Here is a 24,973-nt window from a genome sequence, read left to right as displayed (position 1 = left end):
AAATAAAAAGAAACAAAATTAAAAAAAGAGCTATAAAAATGTGCCAAATAACGGCTGCAGCCTGCAAGGGATGATGGAAAATTATGCAAAATTTTATCAACAATATTCACGAAACATTAAAAATTAATAATTTGTACATTTATAATATTAATTTTTCTTAAAATATGAAATGTGAGCAATGAGTAGGGCGCGCCCTAGGCCTTGGGGTTCAGAAAGTTGACCCTTTTTTTTTTATTTTTCGTCAAAACCAAGGGGAACAACAAGTGCGAGCTGGTCGTCGTCCTGTTCGCTAGAACTTCACTTTCGGCATTTGCTACCTCAACTGCTTGCCTGTAATTGCAACTCTCTGCCTCTACCACCCTCACTCCCTCTTTATCTATTCGTATCTCTACACCATGTTGAAAATTTAAAATTGAGAAATAACTCAAAAAATAATCAATTAATCAATCAATCTGTTACTTCAATTTCATTTTAATCTCTCTCATATCTTCTTTTTAACTCGCAAATTTTGCCACTTTGACCACCCCTAATCAAATATCAGATCGCAAATTTCAGAGATTAACAGAGGCGAGAGAGATAAAAGACGCAATGGCTATGTGAGTTTGATTCCCAAACTTTCAATGGCAATGTATATTTGATTTCTTTTCTTCTTTTTTTTTTTAATTTTCTGTAGTGACTACTTTGGCTTAATTTGGACTAATTTTATAAACACTTCAAGCACGCAGGCAGAAAATTTTATTTCTTCTTAACATTTTTTTTTCATGATCAATCAGATAAAGATTCATTTCGATTATGGACTTCCTGTTTTAAATACTGTTTTGTTGTTTTAAAGCTATTTCTTTATTTGTTATTTGATATTTGGTGGTGCTGATATTGCCACAGAGTTGCTTCTGCTCCGGGTAAGGTGTTGATGACTGGGGGTTACCTTATATTGGAAAGACCCAATGCAGGGATTGTACTCAGCACAAATGCTCGATTCTATGCCATTGTGAAGCCTATTTACGATGAAATCAAACCTGATAGCTGGGCATGGGTGTGTCTGATTCTTCTAACTATTCTTTCTTTATGCATGTGTGAGTGTGTGTGTGTTGATTTTTTTTTTGGCATATTTTAACTAAATAAAGCCAATTGGATGGTTTATTTGTGGTTTGTCCAAAATATTCCATGCTTCAAATCCTTGTAAATAGTTGTTTAGTTAGTGTTACCAATAAATCTATGAAACTGATGTTCATGATGATGTTGGATCTAAAGATCTATTAGATGTGCATTTTATTGAAGAATATTGTTACAGCGTTGTGAAATTCTTTTTAAATTATTTGTTCCATTTATCACCTTTCAGGCATGGAGTGATGTGAAATTAACATCTCCCCAACTCTCTAGAGAAAGCTTGTACAAATTGTCACTGAAGAACTTAACTCTTCAGTGTGTCTCTTCGAGGCAAGTTTTCACTAATTATGCGTGTGTCTGTCTTTTATTGTAATTTGAGGTTACTGACAATCCAATTATTATCTTGTGGGTTCACCTTTACCTGCACATTTTTTACCATGCCACTTGCATTCAGCATCAAGCACATTTAGGGGTTATAGCGAAAACTGCACCCGGTTCAAATCAGCAATAGTGATAATCATAGAAAACATATAGTTAAATGAATTGTGGTGTGAGGTTTACTGTTGGCAAAAACTTTTCAGTGCATCAAGGAACCCTTTTGTGGAACAAGCAGTGCAATATGCCATAGCAGCTGCACATGCAACGTTTGAAAAAGATAAGATGGATGTCTTAAACAAGCTACTCTTGCAAGGTAATGCTTCATGTTTTCTCTTTCCATTCTAGGGACATGTGACAGTGGGGCTTTGAGAATCTGATGTTTCAACTGGGTTAGTCATGCAGGTCTTGATATTACAATTTTAGGTTCCAATGACTTCTATTCGTACCGAAAACAGGTATTTACCCTTCTTTTGGTTGTTTGAAGCTGTTTCATTTTATGAATAATCTTTTGGAGGCATCTTTATACTTTGTATGAGTGGCTTTACATCTCCTTAACTCCTTTTATCACATATAATGCCCTTTTGTTTATTTGGCTCTTCTTAGTACTTATTTCTTGGACCATGATAAACTGTAACTATCAATTAGGTTGGTCTTTTTCAGACATTCAATTTGCTTTCTCTAACATTGCATCATGTGACAAAATATAAATCCTTTATAAGAGCCAACAAATTTTCTTTCTTGAAAATGAGTGCAGAAATTTTTCACATGAGAAAAGTGGTTGCCTTTAAAGTATGAAGTTCCCATGTGATTTTCAGGATTTTTATGAATAGATTTAATTCCGTTAATTTTACCTTAATATTGTTAATGTGATTGTCCTTTTTCTCAGATTGAAGCACGTGGACTCCCTTTGACACCAGAAGCATTGGCTGCACTTCCTTCGTTTACCTCATTCACCTTCAATGTAGAGGAAGCAAATGGTAAAAACTGCAAGCCTGAAGTAGCTAAAACTGGTCTGGGTTCATCAGCAGCAATGACCACTGCTGTAGTTGCTGCTTTACTTCATTACCTTGGGGTAATTGATCTTTCGTCCTCCTGTAAAGATAAGAAATCTTCTGATCTTGATATGGTACATATTATAGCCCAAACTGCCCATTGTATTGCACAAGGGAAAGTTGGCAGTGGGTTTGATGTCAGTTCTGCAGTTTATGGAAGTTATCGCTACGTCCGCTTCTCACCAGAAGTGCTTTCCTCTGCTCAGGTCTTTCCACCCTTCTTCCCTTTGTTTCCCATTATTGTTTGGTTATTTCCACAGAGAGATTGCATTATGATAGCATGATTCGCACTGAAATAAAGAGGTCAAAGTTAAACATGCAAGTTACCTGATCAAATCTGGGGGTGAATGGAGGTAGCCCTGTTGCTTACCTTACGGTCTACAGTTCCATATTGAGATTGGTAGATTTAAGGCTCTTTCACAATTTTACACTTCTAAAAGAGGGCCATATGAGATCAGTTTGAAATTTTTTATCACAGTTGGGGATCGAATATGTCAGAGTGCATTTTTGGGAAGATGGAAGTGTCACTTTGAAGTGAGTTCACTGAGGGGAAATTGAGATGGCTTGCATGCCCATTTTAGACCAAAAAATGCACTGGAATGGAAGGTCAAGATAGTGAAGTTGCAAAAGAGAAGAAAAATGTTAGAAGTAGACCTAGGATAGCTTGGGGTGACATGGTGAAAACTGAAAAGGTCTTGGCTGCTCTACATCTTTATGTGAGTGCTCTCCCAAAACCTCATGGAATTGAGGAAAAGAATTCATTTAGTTGACCCCAAATAGATTAGGTTAGGGCTTAATTGGGTTAAGGAAAGCTAAAGAATTTTATGTTCGTTCTTGCATTCACATGCACTAGATGAGACCTGTTATTAAATGAGTAAATAGGCATGCTATTTTACTTGGGACAGCCCACTGCAACTGACCAGGATTTTTTTTTTTAAGCAAGGGCTTTATATTTTACAAAATGAAAGTGTTGAAACCTTTGTCTAGTAATTCATTTTGAGGCTTGATCATTTGGTGCTTGGCTGTTTGTGAGTCTCTGAGCCTTTTAACTTTCAGTATATCATTGGAATTTTAAGAACAACTTTGTGCAAAATTTTAGTAGTGTCTTATCAAAACTTCCACCATAATTTATTTTCTTGTAATTTATCCATGTAAAACATTGCAGGATGCCGCGAAAGGAATTCCATTACAGGAAGTCATTGCTAACATCCTAAATGGAAAATGGGACCATGAGAGGACTATTTTTTCCTTGCCACCATTGATGAGTCTGGTAAGCATCGTGAGACATACCATTTGATGCACCCTATATGAGCATGTATTTAAAATTATTTGTGTTTGTTTATACAGAGCAGGCTATAATGGTTTAGTGATGAAAGTCCCACCCATATACCTATATACTTATAATCCATTTCCTTTCATGATTTCTGACTTGCCAGAAATGTGTCTTCCCTTCTGGTTTTGGACATTTATTTCTCTAACTCTCACATGTGTGTTATTTAGAGTGACATCAACCTCTCCTCATCTTGCATTGTGGATTCTAATTCATATATTGCATAGGATGATTTGAGGGTAGTTTGCACTTGCTGTCCCAAAACTCAAAAACCAGAGTAGCAATTCCAGGTAGGATCTTGGCTGGAGGTAATGCCGGATTCTGGCATAAAGGATTTTTGTTGCAAGAAAATGGAAGTTTAAGGATTTTTTTTTTTTTAATAACAAATTAAAGTTGAGGGACTGACATGAAACATCGCCTAAAGTTCAGAAACGGCAAATGCAAATTACCCCCATGATTTGATGCTTCATTTTAAGAAACATGTGCTTCCCTGTTGAGCGCTTCTATAGATATGAATATTGCAAAACACAATGCATTTGCAGGAACACGATATAACGAAAAGACTTTTTAATTTGGCATGGAAATAGCTTTTATATTTTAAACAACAATTTTGAATTTTGTTAAGCTTTTCATCACATGTGAAAACCCATGGTGGATGTTTGCTAATGATAATTATGATACTTTCTGAAGCTACTAGGCGAGCCAGGAACTGGAGGATCATCAACACCATCAATGGTGGGTGCTGTAAAGAAATGGCAGAAGGCTGATCCTCAGACGTCCCAAGAAACATGGAGAAAGTTGTCAGAGGCTAATTCAGCACTTGAAACACAATTCAGTATTTTAAGCAAGCTCGCGGAAGAACGTTGGGATGCATATAAATGTGTGATAGATAGCTGCTGCATGAAAAAATCAGAGAAGGTATTTCTGGGGCTCTTTTTTCTCTTATCTACATTGATAGTAAGATTAAAAAAATACTAATCATATACTATTTTTCATCCTAGGAAAAAAATTATATAAACTTATGAAAATTATATTGCAATGAAGTGTGGGATAAGATCATAAGAAGTGTATTGGTAATTACTAAAATGTCTAGAATTTTATTTTTATTGGATTTTTATCGTTGCTGACATCACTTCATTGTGGAGGATGAAAGATCCTTTCACTTGAAGAAAAATAAACTCCATTTTTTTTTTTTTAATCTCTATTCCTTACTTCCATTTTCCAATTCAATGTTCTATAGGAAAGTTGAAATTGGAAAACTACTTAGTGAAGTTGAAATTCTGGAGTAACATCCAGTTTTTTTTCATTCAAATTTGGGAAACCAGGTTTCCCAAACTTGGAAAACTTTCCACAGTATTTAAAATTGTTGATAAAGAGTATTCCAAAAACTTGATAAAATTTTGTAATAGCTTAGCGTACACCTAATTATTATATCTTTATCACCAATTAACTCAAATATTTACTTTTCTCCATCAAATTTTGATGTTTAACTGTTAAGAATTGATCACAATTGAAATTGGCTTAGTTGAGTTGAGTTGGTTGATTCATGCCATCAAGTTTGAATCTTTTACATTTTAAGCTTGTACTATTTAGCATTTAATCATTTTATAACCAGTGAGATTCCTTTATATCTTCATAATATCCATTTTGGGAACAATCCATGCATTGCATGAATAGTGGATTGAGGAGGCAACTGAACCCAGCCGAGAAGTGGTTGTTGAAGCGTTATTAGGAGCCAGACATGCCATGCTTCAAATCAGAAATCACCTGCGCCAGATGGGTGAGTTTGCAGGTGTTCCGGTAGGTTCAGCTTCTCTTAATTAAACTCTTCTTTCTTTCTTTTTTTTTTTTTTTTGCTTCTTTTTTCTTTTCTTTTTTTTTTTTTTACATCTTGTTTGCATTTCCACCTAAGACGCTTACTGAAATGGTGACTATAAAAGAGAAGTAGGATTATAATTTCCTCTTGTGCATCAATTTCTCTGAGCTGCAAGTTTTACTGCTCTATAATAAGATGCTTACAAAGATGGTGAATAGAAAGGGAAGTAGGTTAATGTTTCTGGGTTGCAAGTTTTATTGCTGCACAAAACAGATGATATAATCACTTGAATAAAAAACTGTTAGTCTGTTCTATTTCGGCTACTCTACTCAGAGCTACACCAAATTATGAGTTACGGGCCAGCCTGCCCAAACCTTAAAAATGATGGGCCTGGAAAAGGATTGCCCAGCCCAACCATATATGAAAACTGGACAGCAGTTTCTGGCTGCCGGTCAATTCTCCTCTCTTTTTGTTGTTCTTAGTTTGAAGGTGGAGGCAAGATTTAGGATGCTTCTTACCCTCCTAAATTGATTATGAAGTTAATAAAAACAGTTGTATGCTTTAACATCTGTTTCGTCTGTTAATCAACTTGCAAAATTTGCAGATAGAGCCTGAATCACAGACTCGACTTTTGGATATTACTATGGATATGGATGGAGTTTTGTTGGCTGGAGTTCCTGGAGCAGGTGGGTTTGATGCAGTCTTTGCTGTGACCTTAGGGGACTCTAGCAGCAACGTGATAAAAGCATGGAGTTCACTCAATATTCTGGCCTTGTTGGTTAGAGAAGATCCTCGTGGCGTTTCACTAGAAAGCTGCGATCCAAGAACAAATGAAATTGCATCTTCAGTGGAAGTTGACAAACTATGCCCACCTTAATTATAGGTGGGAAATGTGATTTTTCAGAAAGGAACTTTGGCATATATAGTTTAACGGCTGTAATAAATGATGACGGTCATCGCCTAGCGCCTGATAGATGAAAAATTCGGTTTGAATTCCTGATTCGTTTTACGTTAATAACTGCTTAAAGAGGTAATTTCTCTGTATATTCATATGCGATGTGTGAAGGCGTGCAAGACTCGCGCCTGTGTTCACGGGCGGCGCGGATCAAAGTTTCACTCGCCCATTCTTCTTTCGTCTTACTTGTCAAATTTTAGCTCTCGGATCATAGGTTCCACTTGTCAAAATTTTAATCCACGTGCCGCGTACGACACTACAGCTACAATTACAACAGAGCAGAGCTTGTTTTTTTTCCACGTGGGAAAGTATTTATTTTTCTTTTTTTCTTGAAGAATGTCACGTGCAGACAAAACGCTACCGTCCAGGCCCTTGGTTTTGGCGTCATCCAATCAAAAACCGCTTTGCCGTATTATGAGCTGATAGTATCCAAAGCCAAACTCATAAACCGTACCAACATTCCCAGATTCCGTAGCATCTCACGCTTCCCATAATATTACATAACAAATGACTTTTTTTTATTTTATATAATTTGAAAAAATATATAATTAAAAAAATTATTTATTTTTTAATAAATTTTTCATTCAATTTATTACATTAAAAATTAAATAATTCATATTATTAAATTATTTTTAAAATTAGTAAATTTTAATTTTTAAATACATATTAAATAAGACATATTCTTGATTCTTCCAATTTTACCTATAATTTTAAGGAGTCCCTCAAAATTTGTGATCTCCTTCAAAATATAGACATTCCGAATTTTGTTTAATATAACGCTTTTGATTATTTTCTTTTTTAAAAAAAAAACATGTTAATAAATTAATTATTATTTTTTAAATGATATTTATAATTTAAAATAAATTATATAAAAATCAGTATATTTTTATAAATGGAGAGAATATCATTAATTAATAATTCCCACAATTTTTACTGTTTCACACGGAGTCAATCTTGTTGGAATTATACAAGGCAGATGTTTAATTGCATTTAATCAAAAGGAGTTGGGCTTGGATAACTTTTTTTTTTAAATAAAAAAATATAGTTTTGAGGGTTTTATTTATTTATTATACGGCAACATTGGTTGATGCTCAGAATATCCTTCCCTACCAGCTTACGAAGAACATCAACTTGTAATAGCTTTTCCAATTTTATTTTTTTTATTATAGCAATGCTTATTGAACGTCATAAAACTAAAAATATGAGAATTGAAATGAATTAATGACCAAGTCCAATCCTTAACAACCCAAAAGTGCTAAAAGCCTAAACCTGCCCTAAGTTGGTAGCCCGAGGGCCACTCAATTCTCATCCTTTTCTTTACTTTTTATTTGTTTGTAATGTCAACTTACTAGTTAAAAATTAATAATAAAACAAAAGGAAAATGCAATTTTAGCTTATCACAAACTTTTAGTAGTTCTTTATGACTTAAAAGAGATAACAGATAATTTAAGTTAGCAAATGAATTTATTTAGGATTTAAATTTTGAGATTAAATTATATTTTTTTTAGTATCTCTTGATGTAAAAATAATACATAATTTAATAATTACATATTTATAGTGTAAAAAAGTTAAGGGTCGTTTTAATATTATATATCATTAAAATTTATTATTGAAAATATATATTAATTTAAAAATATTATTTAAATAAATTAATATCATTTGAATAATATTTCTTAAAAGTGTCTCTTAAGAGTAGAACTTGTAAAATATTGTGAATGATTGAGAAGTGGAAAGAAGGAGTTGAGATGGAATAGAATTTGTCATGGTCAACGCACAACAGTGAGTTGACAAATGAAAAACTTATCATTATCCGCCAAAGTCATTTGCCAATCATTCCAATCAATGAACGAACCAAATGCCTCTGCTTTTCACTTGCGTTCTTCTAAATTAATTGCTACACGCTACTCGTGTTGTGCACCTTTAATAAAACTACTTTTTCAATTTATATAATAAAACTCAAATTTTAAATCTTATGCGAAATTTCATTGGTGAAAAAGCAATCTCGCAAATACAACATTTTAATTAAGATATGCATTTTTTAAAATAATTAAAAAAAGTCGCATTAATATTATACTTGTCACATTGAATATATTGAAATAGTCAAGCATCCTGAACCTGTATGTGTGCTTTTTTATCTTCGATTAAAAAAAAATATTAACATTTTTTGTGAATTGTGAGTGTTGATTATATAAATATATGGGTTTTACGATTAGAGATATTTAAATTATAATATTCATTTTTTTTTTATTAAAATAATTTGACAAATAAATAGTTTAATGAGGGCGCACCAGATATTAAGTGTATCAATTATGGAATTAAACTTTTTAACTTCTGAATCAAACGATTGTGAGAATTGATCACACTGAACGCATCCTCATTTTTAAATGTGATATGAATGTGAAAGATAACTGGAAATGAAAAAGTAATACTGTGTTGATTGCTGAAGGGAATTACAATGCTTTTGAAAAGTAAAATACAACAACTTGGAAATTAAGGATTGATTGGAATTGAAATTGATAATAAATGTAAAAGACAAGAATCATTAGATTATTGATTTGTGTTGTTGAATTGAATTGTTTTGATGAGTTGTTGAGTTGCTGAAGTTGTAAACGTTGCTGTTTGTTTAATATTTATATCTCTCTTGTAGATATTTTTTAAAGAATTCGGTGACAACTTTAATGTTTTGTTTGTGTTGGCAATTACCTGCCTACTACTTTGCAACTTCTTAAAAATGCCGAGAAATATCTGCTAACTTTTCTTTCAATTAACCATCCATTTATCCGATAATTCCTTTATATTTATTTATCAACTACTTTAGGTAATTAATTAATTAAAATAATAAAATAAATTTAATATAAAAAATAATTTAATTAATCTAAAACTTAAAAATAACTGATAAATTAAATTGATTATTTTGATGCAAACACATTCTTAAATAATATAGACTTTAATACATTTGAACGGAAAAAAAAAAAAAAAATATATATATATATATATATATATATATATATATATATATATATATATATATATATATATATATATACACACGGCATATGAAAATGTATTTAAAATAATCTTTGCTTAGCATGGTATGCAAAGAAGTTGAGTCAATAACTAATAAACACTTAAATAAATAGAAACATGCTTCCAATAAGGCTACAAAAAATGATTGTTAAAGATGATCCATGAATAATACATATTTCAATTCACCACTTAGTTGAATATAAAATTTGAGGACATTAATTGATTGTTACATATATGTTTATCATAAAAAAAATAAAAAAAAGAAGAAATTCCTGAGGAATCTTAGCAACAAATTAAAGCAAAATATATTCAAAATTGGGTGATGTTCTTTTCTTAACCAGAAAATTTTATGATTTTTGCAAATGATCATAATAGAAAATTAGAATCAATGCACACCAAATCAAACTTATTATCAGATGGTTGATATGTTGCATTCATCTACTTATTTATTTATTTATTGCATGATAACCACTGATATTGAGCCTGTTGTACTTGCAGTAGTTAAGGTATGATTTTTGAATCTCATTTATTTGGGAGAAAAATCCATAAATTTCAACAATCAATTAAAATTTGTTAATTATTATCTATTTAGGTTTTGGAATCTAATCTAACGTCATAAGTAATTGAAATTCTAATTTTATTGGAGATTTTTTAGAATTTTTTTTTTTTAAATATTTACCCCTCATGAACTGATTTTAATTAACCATTAAAATAATTTTTTTAAGGAGCAAATAAGCTTTAGATATGAAAGTGTTTAGTACATGTATGATTAAAACTATTTTCACACATAATTTACATATAAAAATACTAAACTTTTATTTAGAAAAATCTTAAAAAAATATTTATTCCCATGTTAATATATCACTTTTGTTTATTTTTATTTGTAATTTAAAGTTTTTACATGATAATTAAGAAAAATAATTAAATTATTTAAATTATAATAAAATATTCTTTAATTTTATTAAAATATAATTTATCTCTACTAATTAAGGAAAAAATAAAAAAGAAGAGATAATAAAATATGTTTTAAAAAATTATAAAAATAACTATATGTTTAATATAAATAAAGATAAATTTGAAATGAAATAATTAATACTCTTTAATATACTCAAAATAATAAATAATTATGAATAAAATAACACGAAGTATTATACATTTACCTAATTTATTCAGACTTTTCTTAAAAAAAAAAAAAAAACCTTAAGGCTTTTTATTGGCAAAATAAATTATAAAAATCCATGAAAAAATTGGCAGGGTTATGCTGAGTGAATCTTATTGTATTATTATGATTTGGTTTCTGTTATTATGGGGCGCAAAAAACCAAAAATGCGTGGTAGCCTTTATTGCTTCTCACGATTCACAATTCCTTTCAATCATGCATTAAGATTTTCAAAAACCTTGACTGCATTTTAAGTAAATTCCTCATTTTCATAACTCTAATAAAAGTAGTATTTTAAATATTATAAAAAAAATAATTTATAAAAAATAATTTTATTATTTTTATTATTAAAATTAATTTTAAATTATTTTTTATATTCTTTAATTAATATATTTAAAAAAATAATTTTTTTAATCGCAATCCTAATAATAATATTAAATAGATCTTAAATAAATTTATCAATTTCTTGTACGGAGTACAATTTTTTTAAGAAATGTATTAAATATGTATTTAAAATCTTAATAACTTTAAATTCAAACGGTCCATTAACTAAAAAAAAAAGTGTGGCTGTATAGAAATAGAAATGCTCAGAAGAGGAAAGAGGAGTTTTCGGTGGGGAAGCACGTGATCACGTGGGAGAGGATACAAGAAGTGGTGGGGCATTAGGAGCGCCAGGATAGATCACAGCCGTCGATATCAAAATCAGAATTAGGAAAACATACAGCTGTTTGCTTTGAAGGCACAGCTGTTATTGCATTAGTGGAGGTAAAGAATACAAGTTGTCTGACTGGGCGTTTGCTCATTGTACTTTCTTACTTTGGTTTTATGGCTATAGTCAGATTCAATTTATGGGAGAATAAATTTATCAATTATCAGATTATACAAATTTGTGAATTATATATATATTATTTAATTTTATATAAATTTTAATATAAATATTAATTTAATTATTATTAAATTTATTCCCATAAAAATTCAAATTTATTTAAATGTCATACTTTATCTAACTATGCTTTGCCTTTTTTAATCATATTTCTTTAATTTTTTTTAAAACTCCTATTTTTTAAAAATACTACTTTATTTTTTTATTAATTTCATTTCAAATAAAATTTCAACACTAAATTTTATCATTTAAAATGATTTTAATAACACTAATTTAAGATTTTTTTATTTATTTAATATACATTTAATATTATTAAAGAAAATAAATCTTGAAATTTTAAATTATAAATTCTGAAATAAATATTTAATTACAAATGTTTAATAATAATTTAGTTACAAATTTTTATTAATTATTATTACATTTACAGCGTGCGAAATACACTCCATTGCAATGGAGAAAAAAAAAAAACACATTACTCCTAGTAACAATATTAATGAATTGATAAAGAAAATACGATGCTACTTCCTTGAAAATTACAGGCCAACATACTTTCAATTTTCAACAGATTTTTTGAATTATATATATCATTTTAAAAGAAAATTCCATCTATCAGTTGGGCAAGGGATGGTGTGATGAACCTAACTTCTAACTATGATAAAGGACTCTGATGGGCGTCACTTTAGCTTCTAATTTCAGTCATTTTCTAATGTCTATTTGGCCTAAAATAATTAATTAATGCTGAGGAAATTGTCATATTTCCCCTGTCTTATCACACATGCTTTTCAAAATTTTTTCTGAGAACTAAAGAAAGAAATGATTGAATAGTTTTATTTTTATAAAATTATTAATAATTATATAAAATATTTTTTTAATATTTAAAAAATAATTAAAAAATATAAATATATTGGAGATAAGTCAAAATTAAAGTTAAAAAAATAATAATATACGCTTCCTTAATTTCTGAAGAAGCAAATTAATAGGATAATTTTTTTTAAATATCATTTAAAATGAAATGAAGGGTGTATTTAGTAATTTGCTTCACACGTAATTTCATTTACCAGAAAGTTCAGTGCAGGCGAACAAAATTAGAAATTAAAATAACAAATTTGGTGATTGAGCTTCCTTTTTTTTTTTTGAGATCGCTAAAATATTTTATTATTATTCAATTTTAAAAAAAAAAAAAAAAAGCTAAAAATTAATCCTGATTACCATTCTAGCAAAATTTTTAAACCGCGTATTTACGTTAGTCGTTAGGATCACAAAATTTGAACTTTACACTCACAAATACGCATACCGTCAAATCCAGTCGCACCCGCACCCAAAAAACGCGTGAATTACACATTCCCGCATAGAAATGGCATCAAAGTTCAAACAGCTACAGATGGATTATATACCTTCCTTGCTAGCAGTTTCCGCAAACTGTTAACTTACCCTCTGTGACACAGAGAGAGAGACAGGGAAGGGAGAAGAGGAGAGACAATATAATATTTTCTCTCTCAGAGATCTCTAATATATAAAGCTTCTGATAACCCTTTCTCTTTTGTTACCTCTCTCTCTTTCTCAGAGAGGAAAAGGAAAGATCGCGTTTTCTTGGAATGAAATCACCAAGAACGAGAAACAAGTAAGCCGTGTTGATCTTTCCCCTTGTTCTAAATCTTTGTATTTCCATTTCAATTACACATTTTCTCATTCTTTCTCCTAATCTCTTCGCTGTCCCTTTCACTTCCAATGCCAATCACTGCTGTATAACAACCATTAATACTCCATCTATCAATTTCGCCCATCAATCCTAACACTTCCTTCTTTAATCCACATTCAATAATCACAATGGGTCTTTTCCGGCTACTCCCTGCGGTTTTCTTCCTTTTGGTTGCTGTTCTTTCTGCTTCCTTCTGCCTCGGGATTCGTTCCATACCGGGGAGAGCAGTCAATGTCGGTGGTGGTCTTGAACTGGTTGGGCTCCGATTCGCTGAGGCGCCGGACTACCGTAATGGAATAGAATGCTCAGTGTCGGGCAATAGACAATTCGTATCTTCTTGTGACCCTTCTTTGGTTCACGTAGCTATGACTCTGGACTTGGAGTATCTACGAGGTTCAATCGCCGCTGTTCACTCCGTTCTTAAACACGCTGCCTGTCCAGAAAACGTCTTCTTCCATTTTATTGCGGCGGAGTTCGATCCGGCGAGTCCGCGAGTTCTGGCCCAACTTGTTCGATCCACTTTCCCTTCACTCAGTTTCAAGGTTTATATATTCAGAGAAGACACCGTTATCAATCTAATCTCTTCATCAATCCGTCAAGCCCTAGAAAACCCACTAAATTACGCAAGAAACTATCTCGGGGACATCCTGGATCCCTGCGTTGACCGAGTCATTTACCTGGACTCCGATGTGGTTGTTGTGGACGACATACACAAGCTCTGGAATACAACCCTTGCTGGGTCAAGAATCATTGGCGCACCTGAGTATTGCCACGCCAATTTCACCAAGTATTTCACTGATGGGTTCTGGTCCGACCCTGTTCTTTCTCGGGTCTTCTCTGCTCGGAAGCCGTGTTACTTCAACACTGGGGTAATGGTGATGGATTTGGTGAGGTGGAGAGAGGGGAATTACAGGAGGAGAATAGAGAACTGGATGGAGATACAAAGGAAGAGGAGGATTTACGAGTTGGGTTCACTGCCACCGTTTTTATTGGTGTTCGCCGGTGACATAGAGGCTATTGATCACCGGTGGAACCAGCACGGGCTCGGCGGGGATAATGTGAGAGGGAGCTGCCGGTCATTGCATCCTGGTCCAGTTAGCTTGCTCCATTGGAGTGGGAAAGGGAAGCCTTGGGTTAGACTAGATGGCAAGAAGCCTTGCCCTCTTGATCATCTGTGGGAGCCTTATGATCTCTACAAAGGGAACGAGAATGCTAGAGTGAAGGATCATTCTCTGGGGTTTTTGAGTTCTTCTCAATCTACAATAATGGGTTACTCGAGTTATTTATGATTCTTTTGATTTTGTTTTTTCAATTTTTAGCTTACAAATTTGAAGAAATTCTTTCCTAGATGTGTACATATAAGGAATGGGGATTGGATTGGCAACTGGGGAGGAGATTGATGGGTTTTTAATTTTTATTTAATTTCGTGATAAATTCATGTGGCTACAGGATTTTAATTCCTTATTTTAGGGGTTCCATTGCTTTGGAACATTTTTGGTGGGATAATGGTTTCTTTGTATGTAATTGAATCATTGGAGGAGATAAAGAGAAGAATAATACACAGTTTGTTCACTGTTCAATTCAATTTCCTTTTCTTCAATTTAATTTCTATGTGTTGCAATATTATTTGCTTATTGTTGGGGAGTAATGGTGAAAAGATAAATCAGAAGATGCAGAAGCCAAAAGGAAAAAGCAAAGGAGAAATGAGAAAGCTATGAATAACTTCCGTTTCAAGGGGCTTTGGACCTTTGCAGCCTGACTCTGTTTCTGCCACAATTTTCAACTACTTTTAGGCCCCACACACAACGGGGTCTTTGCTTTAACTGATTCCTGTGTTATTTCTTGTACAACTTCTTTGATTTTAATTGGCGGTGGCTTACACGGTGGTAGTAGAAGCTGCAAGAGAGTCATTTTCAAAAACAAATTCAATCCGATAGACCTTGACTTGGGAATTATTTCTGAACACTTGTCATGCCATGTAAATTTGTGTGTCAAGCCATCACAGGTAGAAGACTCACACGTCTCAAGTTGGACCCAGTCACCCGGCTGCTTTATTTGCTTGACGTAAACGTGTGCATTGGTGAGAGAAAATTTCTAATGTTTTTCACCAGATGCATTGTTGTTGGATTGGTGGGCGAGAGTTTTCAAGATGCATTTGCCTATTCCATAACCCATTTTTCTAAGGAAAGAAAAATAAAAATTATTTGTTAATTGGGAACACAATCCATGGAATTAGATGTAGATATCATGATTGGATCTACCGCAATTTGTAATCAACCCTTTTTTTATGCTTTGTTTTGGAACATGTAAGGGCAGGTCAAACAGGTATGGATTGGAATTGGATGGGGAAGAGAATGGAATTAAATTATCACCACTATGAACAAAATGAATGCATTTTTTTATCCCTTTTAATACGCTTACATCTCTCAACTTGTTTATAAAATTTATCTATTCTATAATCAATTCCTTCATCGAGTACAAATTCGCTTTTCTTTATTTACCATTTTCATACGCAGCCTAAACAAACCATCATGCACCATTAAGTCCCGCATACATTTACAATATATATATATATATATATATATATATATATATATATATATATATATATATATATATATATATTAATATAAGAAATATGTTATGGTCTCTAAGAACTGACCAATATATAATAAATGTGCTCGCTTGCATTGTACACAAAGCTGAGTCGTCCAATTCAATGGTCACAGACTCTTGCTCACAATGTAATTATCCTCCAAGGTTTTTGCGGATCTTCATGACATCTTGGGTGGTGATTTGAAATGCTTTCTTCACAACGTCATCTGGGATGTAGGGATTTGACCTGAAAGTTGCAAGAGAAGCTACTTGGGCTCCAGGATTTTGGCTGCTAAATCCAGAAATAGCTAGTGCTGGGTTTAAAGAGTCGACGTTGAACAGAAAGTGGATTAATCCTTTTGGAAACACAAATGATTCCCCGGGCCGCAACTGTTGAGTATACAAACGATTTGAAGTATCAACAAAGCCCACAAGGATTGAACCCTTAAGGCAAATGGTTACTTCGGAGGCCCGCGGGTGCGAGTGAGGTGGCACGATTCCATTCCCCGCTATATCAACCCGGGCCAGGGACAGGCCCAAGGTGTTTATCCCTGGTAAATTAGCGACAGTGGTGAGTGTGACATTGAAACCAAAAGTGTTGGCTCGAGTGTTCCCAGGCTTGGCAAGAGCTGAAGTGGTGAAATGAGCAGTAGTTGCCAGGTTTGGGTTGATACATGGTACACCATTCAAGTACAAAGAAGATTTTGTATCTGCAATGCAGTAATCTTGAAGTGAGTCTGGGTCCGGTTTGGCTAGGCCCAATAGAAGGGCCAGGATGAGGAATATGTGGAGCAAGGAAGAGGTTCCCATGCTGGCTTTGTTCATGTGACCAAGAGATTTTTTTTTTTCTTCCTAGTTTATTGGTGATTTAGGCATAACCAAATATGAGTAACGTTTATATAGTAGAAGGTAGATAGTGATGTTCAGTAAGATGAAAAATATTGTAGGATATTGAGTAGCTTAAGAGCATTGAGAAGAAAACACCAAGGCAAGTTATGTAAATGGCAGGAGCCCACATAAGTATAATGTGCTCAAAATTTCCTCTCTTTTTTAAAAAAAAAAAAATAATAATAAACAAAAGAAATAAGTTTACAGAATTTAATTATTTAATTTTTTTTTTTTTTTATAAATAGAAAGAGGGATATATCACCACCTCGTTCTGTTCTAATAATATATTTTCTTAAATTATCACAAATTATAATAGAATTTTTTTTATATACATATTTTAAGTAGCCATCCAGATTTATTATTAAATTCACTCTTTTTTATATAAGGTGGGTAGAGATTTTCGTTGTATTGCAGAAAATGGTATTAGTCTTAAGATTGCCTTTAAAGCAAAAGCAATTGGCAATGGTATATAAGATTTCTGAGGTGGTCTGTAGCTAACTCCGTGCTAATGTATAATTGCATTCCCAAAACGCTTCTCATACTAAGTCGGGCTCGTGCTTTACTTATTTAATTATTTGTCAACTTAGCTTTTATTAATTTTTTTTGTTAGAATAAAGCAACTTAAATAATGGTTATGGGAGGTCCTAAGATAAGAGATCAATTGCCTTTTTAATTTTATTGTTTAAAACATTATAATTTAGAAATCTATCAACAATCAATCCAAATATTCCATTATAAACATGTTTGTGAAAATGAGTAATGGTAATATAGGAGACGACTCCTTGGTTTCAAAATAATAATAATAACAATAATAATATGACTAACATAATTCACATGTATATGTGGGCCAACGACTCTGTCATTTCTTTTTATTGGCCCACCAAATTTATTCCGTAGATGTCAAGTGAACGAGTTCTCTTGGCAAGAAGGTGATGAAAATGGATCATTCTTGAAACAATTAGGGAAAGGGAAAATCGATGGAGGAGATAATTTGCATGCTTTGATGATCTCTAACAACAAATGTCCAGAAAAATAAAAAAGCCAAAAATTGAAATAAAAAAAATATTATTTTTGTCATGGGTGAAATGAAACGAGATGGTTATTCTCCAAAACTGGACATTAGTTTGCGGAGATAATATTGGAAATTAATAAAGAAATCGTTGGTGGGTGGGTCCATGAGAGTCCGAAGCTGGCAGCGGCTGGATGATATTTTAATCTGTCTGTACCTTACTTGGTTCTCACAGTTTCACTCTCCATTCCTATCTCTCTTCACTGTGTTAGTGTTACTTTTCCATGGTGGGCCTTCTTTTCCCATCTGTTTTTTCATGGCTGATCTGATCATTGTGTGTTGCCTTTTATCTGGATTCTTGACTCATTACAAGGAGTAATCTTATTTCTAAAAGGTAATAATGACGCATAATTTTAAATTAATCACTAGTTGGGATTTCTCCGTTCAATCGATGTGTCTGCTTTGTTTTCTTGAATATCCCATTAATTGTCCCGAATAATCTTTAATTTCCCTGCGAATACTTGCTTCTGTTTACATCTTTTTGGGTGCTTTCTTTTTCAAAGTTTAGATTTTTACTGCCATGAATCTAAAGGGAAGTTTTAATTACTCAACCTTTTTAGTTTTCTTTCACTTGAAACAATTAAGGAAACAAAAAGCTAAATCATTTCAAGAACTAATTACGTGGGTTGTTATCTGTACTTTTTTTTATATTGCACTCTCTCTCTTAAGGTAATTGTTTTGTCTTGATGGTTGGATTTATGATTTGGTAGCTTCCAGAAGTACCAGATATAGACAAGGCTGCCCATTATTGTGAAACAGGTGAAGTGATAAAAAGAACATAAAGGGAAAATTATAGTGAGAGAGAGATTAGAATGGTATCTTTACTATGAAACACAATCACATGCCCACTCATTCCTTTTTCTTGTTCAATTCTTACATTTTTTTCAAGTCTTCTTTTTGTCTTCTTTGTGAATATCTCACTCTTAATCATTGTAAATGGGATTCAACGAATTCAGGGTAATGCTAATTACAGGCCATATTGCGCACAGTTTGTGTTCTAGTGTGGTAGCTCTATGGCAACTCAGCTCTTCTGTTGAGTGTTAATCGGCGAATCAATAATGGCTGCCTCAAGTGATAAAGACAAGGTTCTCTTATCATTTGATATTTGATCTGTAAAATATGGCCCATTTTGCTTCAAATTAGGTTTCCCTTCATTGTTTTGTTGAATTTATTTTGTTCTGTATTAGATTGTTGTTTGATTTACACTCCATGATTGCAAGATTCCAATGCTGTTTGTGTAATTGTGAGTTGTCTTCTGTTTCTTACTTGGATTTTGGTTTTTGTGTTATATGAACAGATGGGGGAGACAGCTGCTTCAGATCGTGCTCTTGAAGTGTCAGTTTCATTTGGTAGATTTGAGAATGATTCATTGTCTTGGGAGAAATGGTCATCTTTCTCAAAGAATAAGTACATGGAGGAAGTTGAGAAGTGTGCCACACCTGGATCTGTGGCTGAGAAAAAGGCCTACTTTGAAGCTCATTACAAAAAGATTGCTGCCAGAAAGGCTGAGCAGATGGGTGAACATGACTCACTAGGGTCATATGACCAAAATGGCGGAGATCTCATTGAAAAAGCTCGTGGGACAGATTCTGAATTTGATATTCCCAATTGCCTAACTTCTGCTGAAGGGACTGAGCAAGAAACCAAATTGAATAGTGAGTTGGGTTCTGGCCAAGTTGATGAGGATGATGAAGATGCTGCAATCAATGTGGAAGGTCAAGGCTCTTCAATTGAAAGATTGGAAGAAGTACTGGGTAGCAGATTAGATGGCTTCACATTAAACAAGCCAGAAGAAGCTGCTTTAGCTAAAGAAGAGAAAACTTTGTGCACAGAGTCTCAGGTAACAAAGGACTCGCCAAAGAACTTGGACAAAGAGAAAGAAAGGATTGCTGTAATTAAAGAGGAAAATTTGAAGTTAGATCATCATAAGGAGTCTCAAAAGGTGAACAATTTCACTACGAACTCATTGATTTTTGTAGGGAAATTCTCAAGTGTGAAGTTTGCTCTCTGCATCTCTTGAAATATTGGTTCTTTTCTAATTTTGGTGTCTCACAAACTTTGTTGCTTTGTCCATTTAGACTTCTCCAATGAGTAAGATAAGAGATATGACGAGGGTAAAGAAGAAACCGGCATCACCTGTAGCTAAATCGCCCCAAGTTTCCACCCCAAAGGTCCCAAAGACAATGCCAACTTCTAGCACATTGTCCATGTTGCAGCCTTCAACGAAGAAAGTAACTGATTCAGCCTTAGCGAAGGGTAACAATCCATCCATGGAAGAAAGCAAGAAAGCGGCTCCTAAATCCTTGCACATGTCTCTTAGTCTGGATGCTCCAAATTCTGGTCCAGCTGCTCATGCGCCAGCTCCTATGACAACCACTCGAAAATCATTTATTATGGAGAAAATGAAGGATAAGGACATTGTCAAACGAGCTTTCAAGACATTCCAAAACAATTTAAACCAGTTGAAGGCTTCTGCTGAAGAGAGATCTTTGGGAGCAAAGCAGGTTTGTCATTACTCTTAGGAAGGGACCTTTTAATTCTACTGACTACTGCATAACTAGTCATGTCTGGCTTGCTGAACGTCGAATCTCAATTTGCTTGGGCAGGTGCCCACAAAGGGGACAGAAGCTAAGGTTTCCTATTCTATGACTCCTCAAAAGGAGAATGCAGGGTAATGTTTTGGATTCTCTACTATGTATGAATGCATTTTCCACTGCCTGCATGCATTTGTGCAGTGTATTGGTCTTGTTCATTGATGTTGCATTTATTTATGTGTCTGGAAATGTTCACTTCCATTTAGCTTTGAAGTTTAGTTTACTCTTTATTTAACAATAGAAATATGGAAGGAAATTAAATTGAGTGTTAAAAAGCCCAAATGGGAGTATATTTATTCTTTTCAGGAAATATGCATTTTGATTTTTGTTTTCTTGTTAAATGGTTTTCATTTACAAACTTTTGCCTTCTTGTAAGTCTGAACTTTAGTCAATGTGTTATTTACCTTATTTCTATTTTATGTCACCAGTACCAATTAGGTAGCTTTTAATGTAATCTAGACTCAGTTATCTGTACAATAACCTGAGAATCTCAACAGCCCTCTCCCTCAATTGGTGTTACCTCCTTTTTTCAAACCCATGAATATGGAAGGTCATCCTCTTGCCGTCTATAAATGGCTCATTCCAATTCATCATCTCAATATTCCTTTTACTTATGCTCATTTATGGATGTGCTACAAATCATGAATAGCTATGTACTATGAAGCAATTCATGGAAAGTTTCCTGCAACTTACAGGTCTGCTCGACAGACAAAATTTAACACTCACATCTTTACATAATTTATATAGTCATCATAAATTAATAATGCAGACAAGGCTTTGAATCAATGTATTGTAGTGCCCCTAAGCTAATACAAACACCAAAAAGATTGCTTCTGACTTCCTTTTCTACTGAGTTCAGAGTTGCATTGAATGTTTTTGATAGGTCTTTCAAAGCTGCCAGTATGGATAAAAAAATTGGCAAGGCAGGCCCGTCTTCTTTTGGCTTGAAAAGTGATGAAAGGGCAGAGAAAAGGAAAGAGGTATCTGTTGGACCCCTAGCCTCCTGTCTGTTTGGCAATACTTCAGATAACTTGAAGATACTAGATCATTTCCAATTAGCCATTTAAAGTTTGAATTTCTTTTACAAATTCTTTTTCAGTTTTCTAAGAAATGGGACGAGAAATCAAAAGCTAAAGAGGCAAAGAGTAAGCGCCTCCAAACAAAATCAAAGGTATGCTTCAACCTTCTAACATTTTGCATTGGTTAGGGAATGCCAATATGGTTCAAGCAAGAAAGTTTCCAAATGTATGTGTGTATACGTATGTGCTATTATATTTTCTGGTTAGGGTTTGCTTGGGTGATTGGATGTTCCCTGCATGTTACTATCACAGGATCATAAACAATGAGATCATGGGTTTCAATGCAAATGATTGGCATGTTTTGACATTTTATGCTGATCACAGCAGGAAAAAGAGGTGGAGATAAGAAAGCTAAGACAGAGCCTTAATTTCAAAGCCACACCCATGCCAGGTTTTTATCGGGGACAAAAAGTGTCAAAAAGCCCTTTAGATAAGGTATGTCATATCTGTGAGTCTTACCATTTTCACAACAGAATGTTTACAAGAAGCAATCTCTCTACAAGAAGCAATCCCTCTTTTTTGCATACATAAGTATGTGTCCGCCAACATTTTCTTCATTGGTGGAAAGCATGGGGCAATAAGCTTATACATTTCCCCATATTTCAGTCTGTCTGGAGATTTCTTTCATAATTGGAATAAAAACTTCTAAGCTTAACTTCCACTACTATTTGAAAAGTTATTAGTAGTGAAGTATAGAAGTGGAGGGGCCTATGGCTGCCCTTGCATAAAATTAAATTTATTCTCCTTCAAGTGTTAAGTGGGCATAACATTGAATGGATCACAAGGAACATGATGATAAGTTACAACCTTTACCATGTTTCATTGGATTCATGTTCCTTTACCATGTTTCATTGGATTAATGTTTATCTAAAAGTAAGATTCAATTTTTTTGCTATTGCATTAGAACTTCTGGATAAATGTTGATGCAGGATTTTCTAGATTTTAGGACTACCTATTTTAGGAAGAAATATAAGAAGTAGTCTTTTTATTATTTAGTAATTTTTTGTTGATTTGAGATTCCTTATTAGCTTTGCATTTTCTTATTTAGGTTCCAAATCCTAATACTAATAGGATAAATAATTCTATCATAAATGCCTTAGTTCTTAGGAATTTTGGTAGGCTTTTTTTTTTTTTTATGATTGACAATTAATTTGAGAATTAATAAAAGTTGTGAAATTGTTTCTTGTCCCTTATGAGAATTTTTCTCTTATTTTTTTGGTTCTAAAGGATATTGGATAATTATCATCTCAAACTAATATGAAAAGTGAAAGAATGAATTCAAATTACTTTCATTATTGCTTTATTTGGGATAAATCATTTGCAAGAAAAAAATTCAATTAAATTCTCACACAATCATGCTTAGGCTTCATTTGTTTTGCGGAAAATAGCTTTTATATAGAAAATGTTCTCCATTATTTGTTTGCAATATTAAACTAATGATAAATGTTTGTCATACATGTATAAGTGTTTTCACATTTTAATAAAATTGTCAAAGTTTGGAAAATGGCTTCCTCTAAAAAATTTCTTAGTTTTCTTTTCTGTTGACCCATTTTCTCAGTGCCCCAAACGGTGGAAAATGCGAAATTTAAAGTTAAAAATAATTGAATTCTTTCATTCCAAAAATGAGAATAGACCAAAACCAATTGAATTGAATTCTTGTAAAATTCTAGATTACAAACAATCTTCTGTTTGGTTTAAGCTTCTTTGCCATCTTCAGTTTTCAGAACAATCTAATTTGTGGATGAGAAAATAAAGCAATGGACAAAATGGTTTAATCTTTAAGGTGAAACTTTTAGATACCAGAAGAGTTAGGTTGAGGGGGGTCTGTTGTGTAATTCAAGGGCCAATGAACCTCCTAAGTCCTAAAGGATAATAGGGAGGAAAAAATAGCCCCATTTTCTTAATTCATTTTTAGGACTGAAGGAGAGGTGTACATGCTTGAGCACTGCATTTTTCCTTCTGGTCATTCTTCCCTGAATTTCTTTCGATAATATCAGATTCCCACTAGTGAACTTCCATGCCTAACATATATTGGCCAAGTTTTGATAGTTTCATTGATGAGTAGAAAAAAGATGAGCTGTGTGTATGCGAGAATGATCATCTATTTTTACCCCCTCAAAAGAGAGCTTATATATATATGCTAGTGATCTATGATGATTCTATATGCAGGAGGGTTCTAAGACACTTGAGATATAAAAGCATTCATCATCTACCAAAAACAGATGATATTATGAAATGTCTAAAGCAAATGGCAGTGGGTGTGCCATCTGCATTGGTCTACTACTTCTGCTTCAGAAGCTGCATTTATGGGCATGGGCAACATATATGGAAGAACTGTTATTCCAGTTAGGATAATCTCACCAGGCAAACATAAAAATGCAACTGATTAGTCACCATTTGTATACTGAATTGCTACAAGAAAAAAAAAAAAAAAAGGGTATGTCATAGAGCATACTTGCTAGATAGGGCTTGTTAATAATGTTTCAGGACAGGTTTGGATGACTTCTCTCACGCCTGCCTCTCCAGATGCATTATATTGGAGAAATTTGTCACACAAGAATAGAAATGTATGGACCTTGTAATTTATGGCAGCCATTTATTTTCAACTTTTATGGGCATTAACGTTTGTTGGTTTTTCAAACACAGTGATTTCTGCTGCTGGTGTTATTTTCTGTGCACTGCAGATCAATGTAACCTCTGCTGCCTCAAATAAAGCCTCTGGCACTCTATACATAAGTACAAAACTAGAAATTTGTGTCTCAGATTTATACTTTTAGTTAATTGACATCATGCATACATCGATAGAGATTCTTGGAGCAAATTTCGAACAGATATTAGTTGGTTATTTTACAGATTTCCATTTTTAGAAGAACTAAATTTTTGCTCCTTGACAGGCAATTCCTTGATGTGCAACGAAATTGTATATCCGAACCAACCTAGTTCCAGCTTATTCCTTGATATACAATAAAAGGGTAAATAGCTTTCCTTCTTTAATTCGGATCTCTATCCCAGACCAACTCAAATTACCCATTTCTGCTCAAAATGGAGACAATTGGTTGGAGAAATCACAAGGGTTTTTGCTCTGTCAAGTTCAAGCAGTTAGAAAATGGACGGCAAAGGCCATGGGATGCTCCTTTGGCCCTCTTTTTTTTTTTTTTTTTATGAGTTCGCTAAATTATCGCCACGTCTAACATGTGATAAAATTATCTTGGATTGGATCTGACTTCCATAGTGATGGCTAAGAATTCAGTGATTATTTATATTAATTATCACTCATGAATGAAGAATCTAATAGAATATAGTTCTCTCCGTTTGAGCATTACTATTCTTCTTGAGGGCTCG

The 24,973-nt window shown here is 33.2% G+C and overlaps 4 protein-coding genes across 14 annotated transcripts; 3 read left to right on the top strand and 1 right to left on the bottom strand.

Moving 5' to 3' along the window:
* Window positions 1-217: 217 nt before the first annotated feature.
* LOC110643993 (phosphomevalonate kinase, peroxisomal) lies at window positions 218-6,717 on the top strand. The gene is made up of 10 exons (XM_058152812.1): window positions 218-628; window positions 883-1,033; window positions 1,340-1,476; window positions 1,689-1,798; window positions 1,888-1,940; window positions 2,372-2,743; window positions 3,703-3,807; window positions 4,558-4,785; window positions 5,545-5,667; window positions 6,288-6,717. The coding sequence occupies exons 1-10, from the start codon at window positions 621-623 to the stop codon at window positions 6,558-6,560; spliced, it is 1,560 nt and encodes a 519-aa protein (XP_058008795.1). The 5' UTR covers window positions 218-620; the 3' UTR covers window positions 6,561-6,717.
* A 6,195-nt stretch (window positions 6,718-12,912) lies between these two features.
* Window positions 12,913-14,991, top strand: LOC110643987 (probable galacturonosyltransferase-like 9). Its single transcript, XM_021796545.2, has one exon. It carries the CDS (start codon window positions 13,535-13,537, stop codon window positions 14,693-14,695), a length of 1,161 nt encoding a protein of 386 aa, XP_021652237.1. The 5' UTR covers window positions 12,913-13,534; the 3' UTR covers window positions 14,696-14,991.
* A 1,045-nt stretch (window positions 14,992-16,036) lies between these two features.
* LOC110643988 (germin-like protein subfamily 1 member 1) lies at window positions 16,037-16,869 on the bottom strand. The gene has a single exon (XM_021796546.2). The coding sequence runs from the start codon at window positions 16,824-16,826 to the stop codon at window positions 16,155-16,157; it is 672 nt and encodes a 223-aa protein (XP_021652238.2). The 5' UTR covers window positions 16,827-16,869; the 3' UTR covers window positions 16,037-16,154.
* A 1,004-nt stretch (window positions 16,870-17,873) lies between these two features.
* Window positions 17,874-24,940, top strand: LOC110643981 (protein WVD2-like 7). Of its 11 annotated transcripts, none has more exons than XR_002492756.2 (10): window positions 18,745-19,043; window positions 19,256-19,900; window positions 20,037-20,462; window positions 20,565-20,629; window positions 21,412-21,532; window positions 21,652-21,723; window positions 21,956-22,066; window positions 23,801-24,198; window positions 24,316-24,367; window positions 24,526-24,940. XR_002492756.2 is itself a non-coding variant. In XM_021796532.2 (9 exons), exons 2-9 carry the CDS (start codon window positions 19,017-19,019, stop codon window positions 23,825-23,827), a joined length of 1,494 nt encoding a protein of 497 aa, XP_021652224.1. In that variant the 5' UTR covers window positions 18,356-18,717; window positions 18,915-19,016; the 3' UTR covers window positions 23,828-24,237. The 11 variants fall into 11 exon arrangements, 9 of the variants coding, with proteins under 9 accessions (XP_021652228.1, XP_021652224.1, XP_021652227.1 ...); XR_002492755.2 differs by having other exon boundaries at window positions 24,278-24,367; XM_021796532.2 differs by lacking the exons at window positions 24,316-24,367; window positions 24,526-24,940 and adding an exon at window positions 18,356-18,717 and having other exon boundaries at window positions 18,915-19,043; window positions 23,801-24,237.
* The last annotated feature ends 33 nt before the right edge of the window (window positions 24,941-24,973 follow it).

Source organism: Hevea brasiliensis, chromosome 9 (genome assembly GCF_030052815.1).
Source record: "Hevea brasiliensis isolate MT/VB/25A 57/8 chromosome 9, ASM3005281v1, whole genome shotgun sequence".
Lineage (NCBI taxonomy): Eukaryota > Viridiplantae > Streptophyta > Magnoliopsida > Malpighiales > Euphorbiaceae > Hevea > Hevea brasiliensis.
The sequence above is the reverse complement of the archived record's forward strand: the minus strand, read 5'-3'. Positions and strand labels throughout refer to the sequence as shown.

Excerpts from the sequence above, each read along its gene's own strand:
- LOC110643993 (XM_058152812.1), top strand. Across the intron at positions 1,477-1,688 it reads GCGTGTGTCTGTCTTTTATT|TGCATCAAGGAACCCTTTTG; the intron begins GTAATTTGAGGT and ends AAAACTTTTCAG. Across the intron at positions 2,744-3,702 it reads AAGTGCTTTCCTCTGCTCAG|GATGCCGCGAAAGGAATTCC; the intron begins GTCTTTCCACCC and ends AAAACATTGCAG.
- LOC110643987 (XM_021796545.2), top strand. The coding sequence starts at position 13,535 with ATGGGTCTTTTCCGGCTACTCCCTGCGGTTTTCTTCCTTTTGGTTGCT.
- LOC110643988 (XM_021796546.2), bottom strand. The coding sequence starts at position 16,826 with ATGAACAAAGCCAGCATGGGAACCTCTTCCTTGCTCCACATATTCCTC.
- LOC110643981 (XM_021796532.2), top strand. The coding sequence starts at position 19,017 with ATGGCTGCCTCAAGTGATAAAGACAAG. Across the intron at positions 19,044-19,255 it reads CCTCAAGTGATAAAGACAAG|ATGGGGGAGACAGCTGCTTC; the intron begins GTTCTCTTATCA and ends TTATATGAACAG. Across the intron at positions 19,901-20,036 it reads ATCATAAGGAGTCTCAAAAG|ACTTCTCCAATGAGTAAGAT; the intron begins GTGAACAATTTC and ends TTGTCCATTTAG.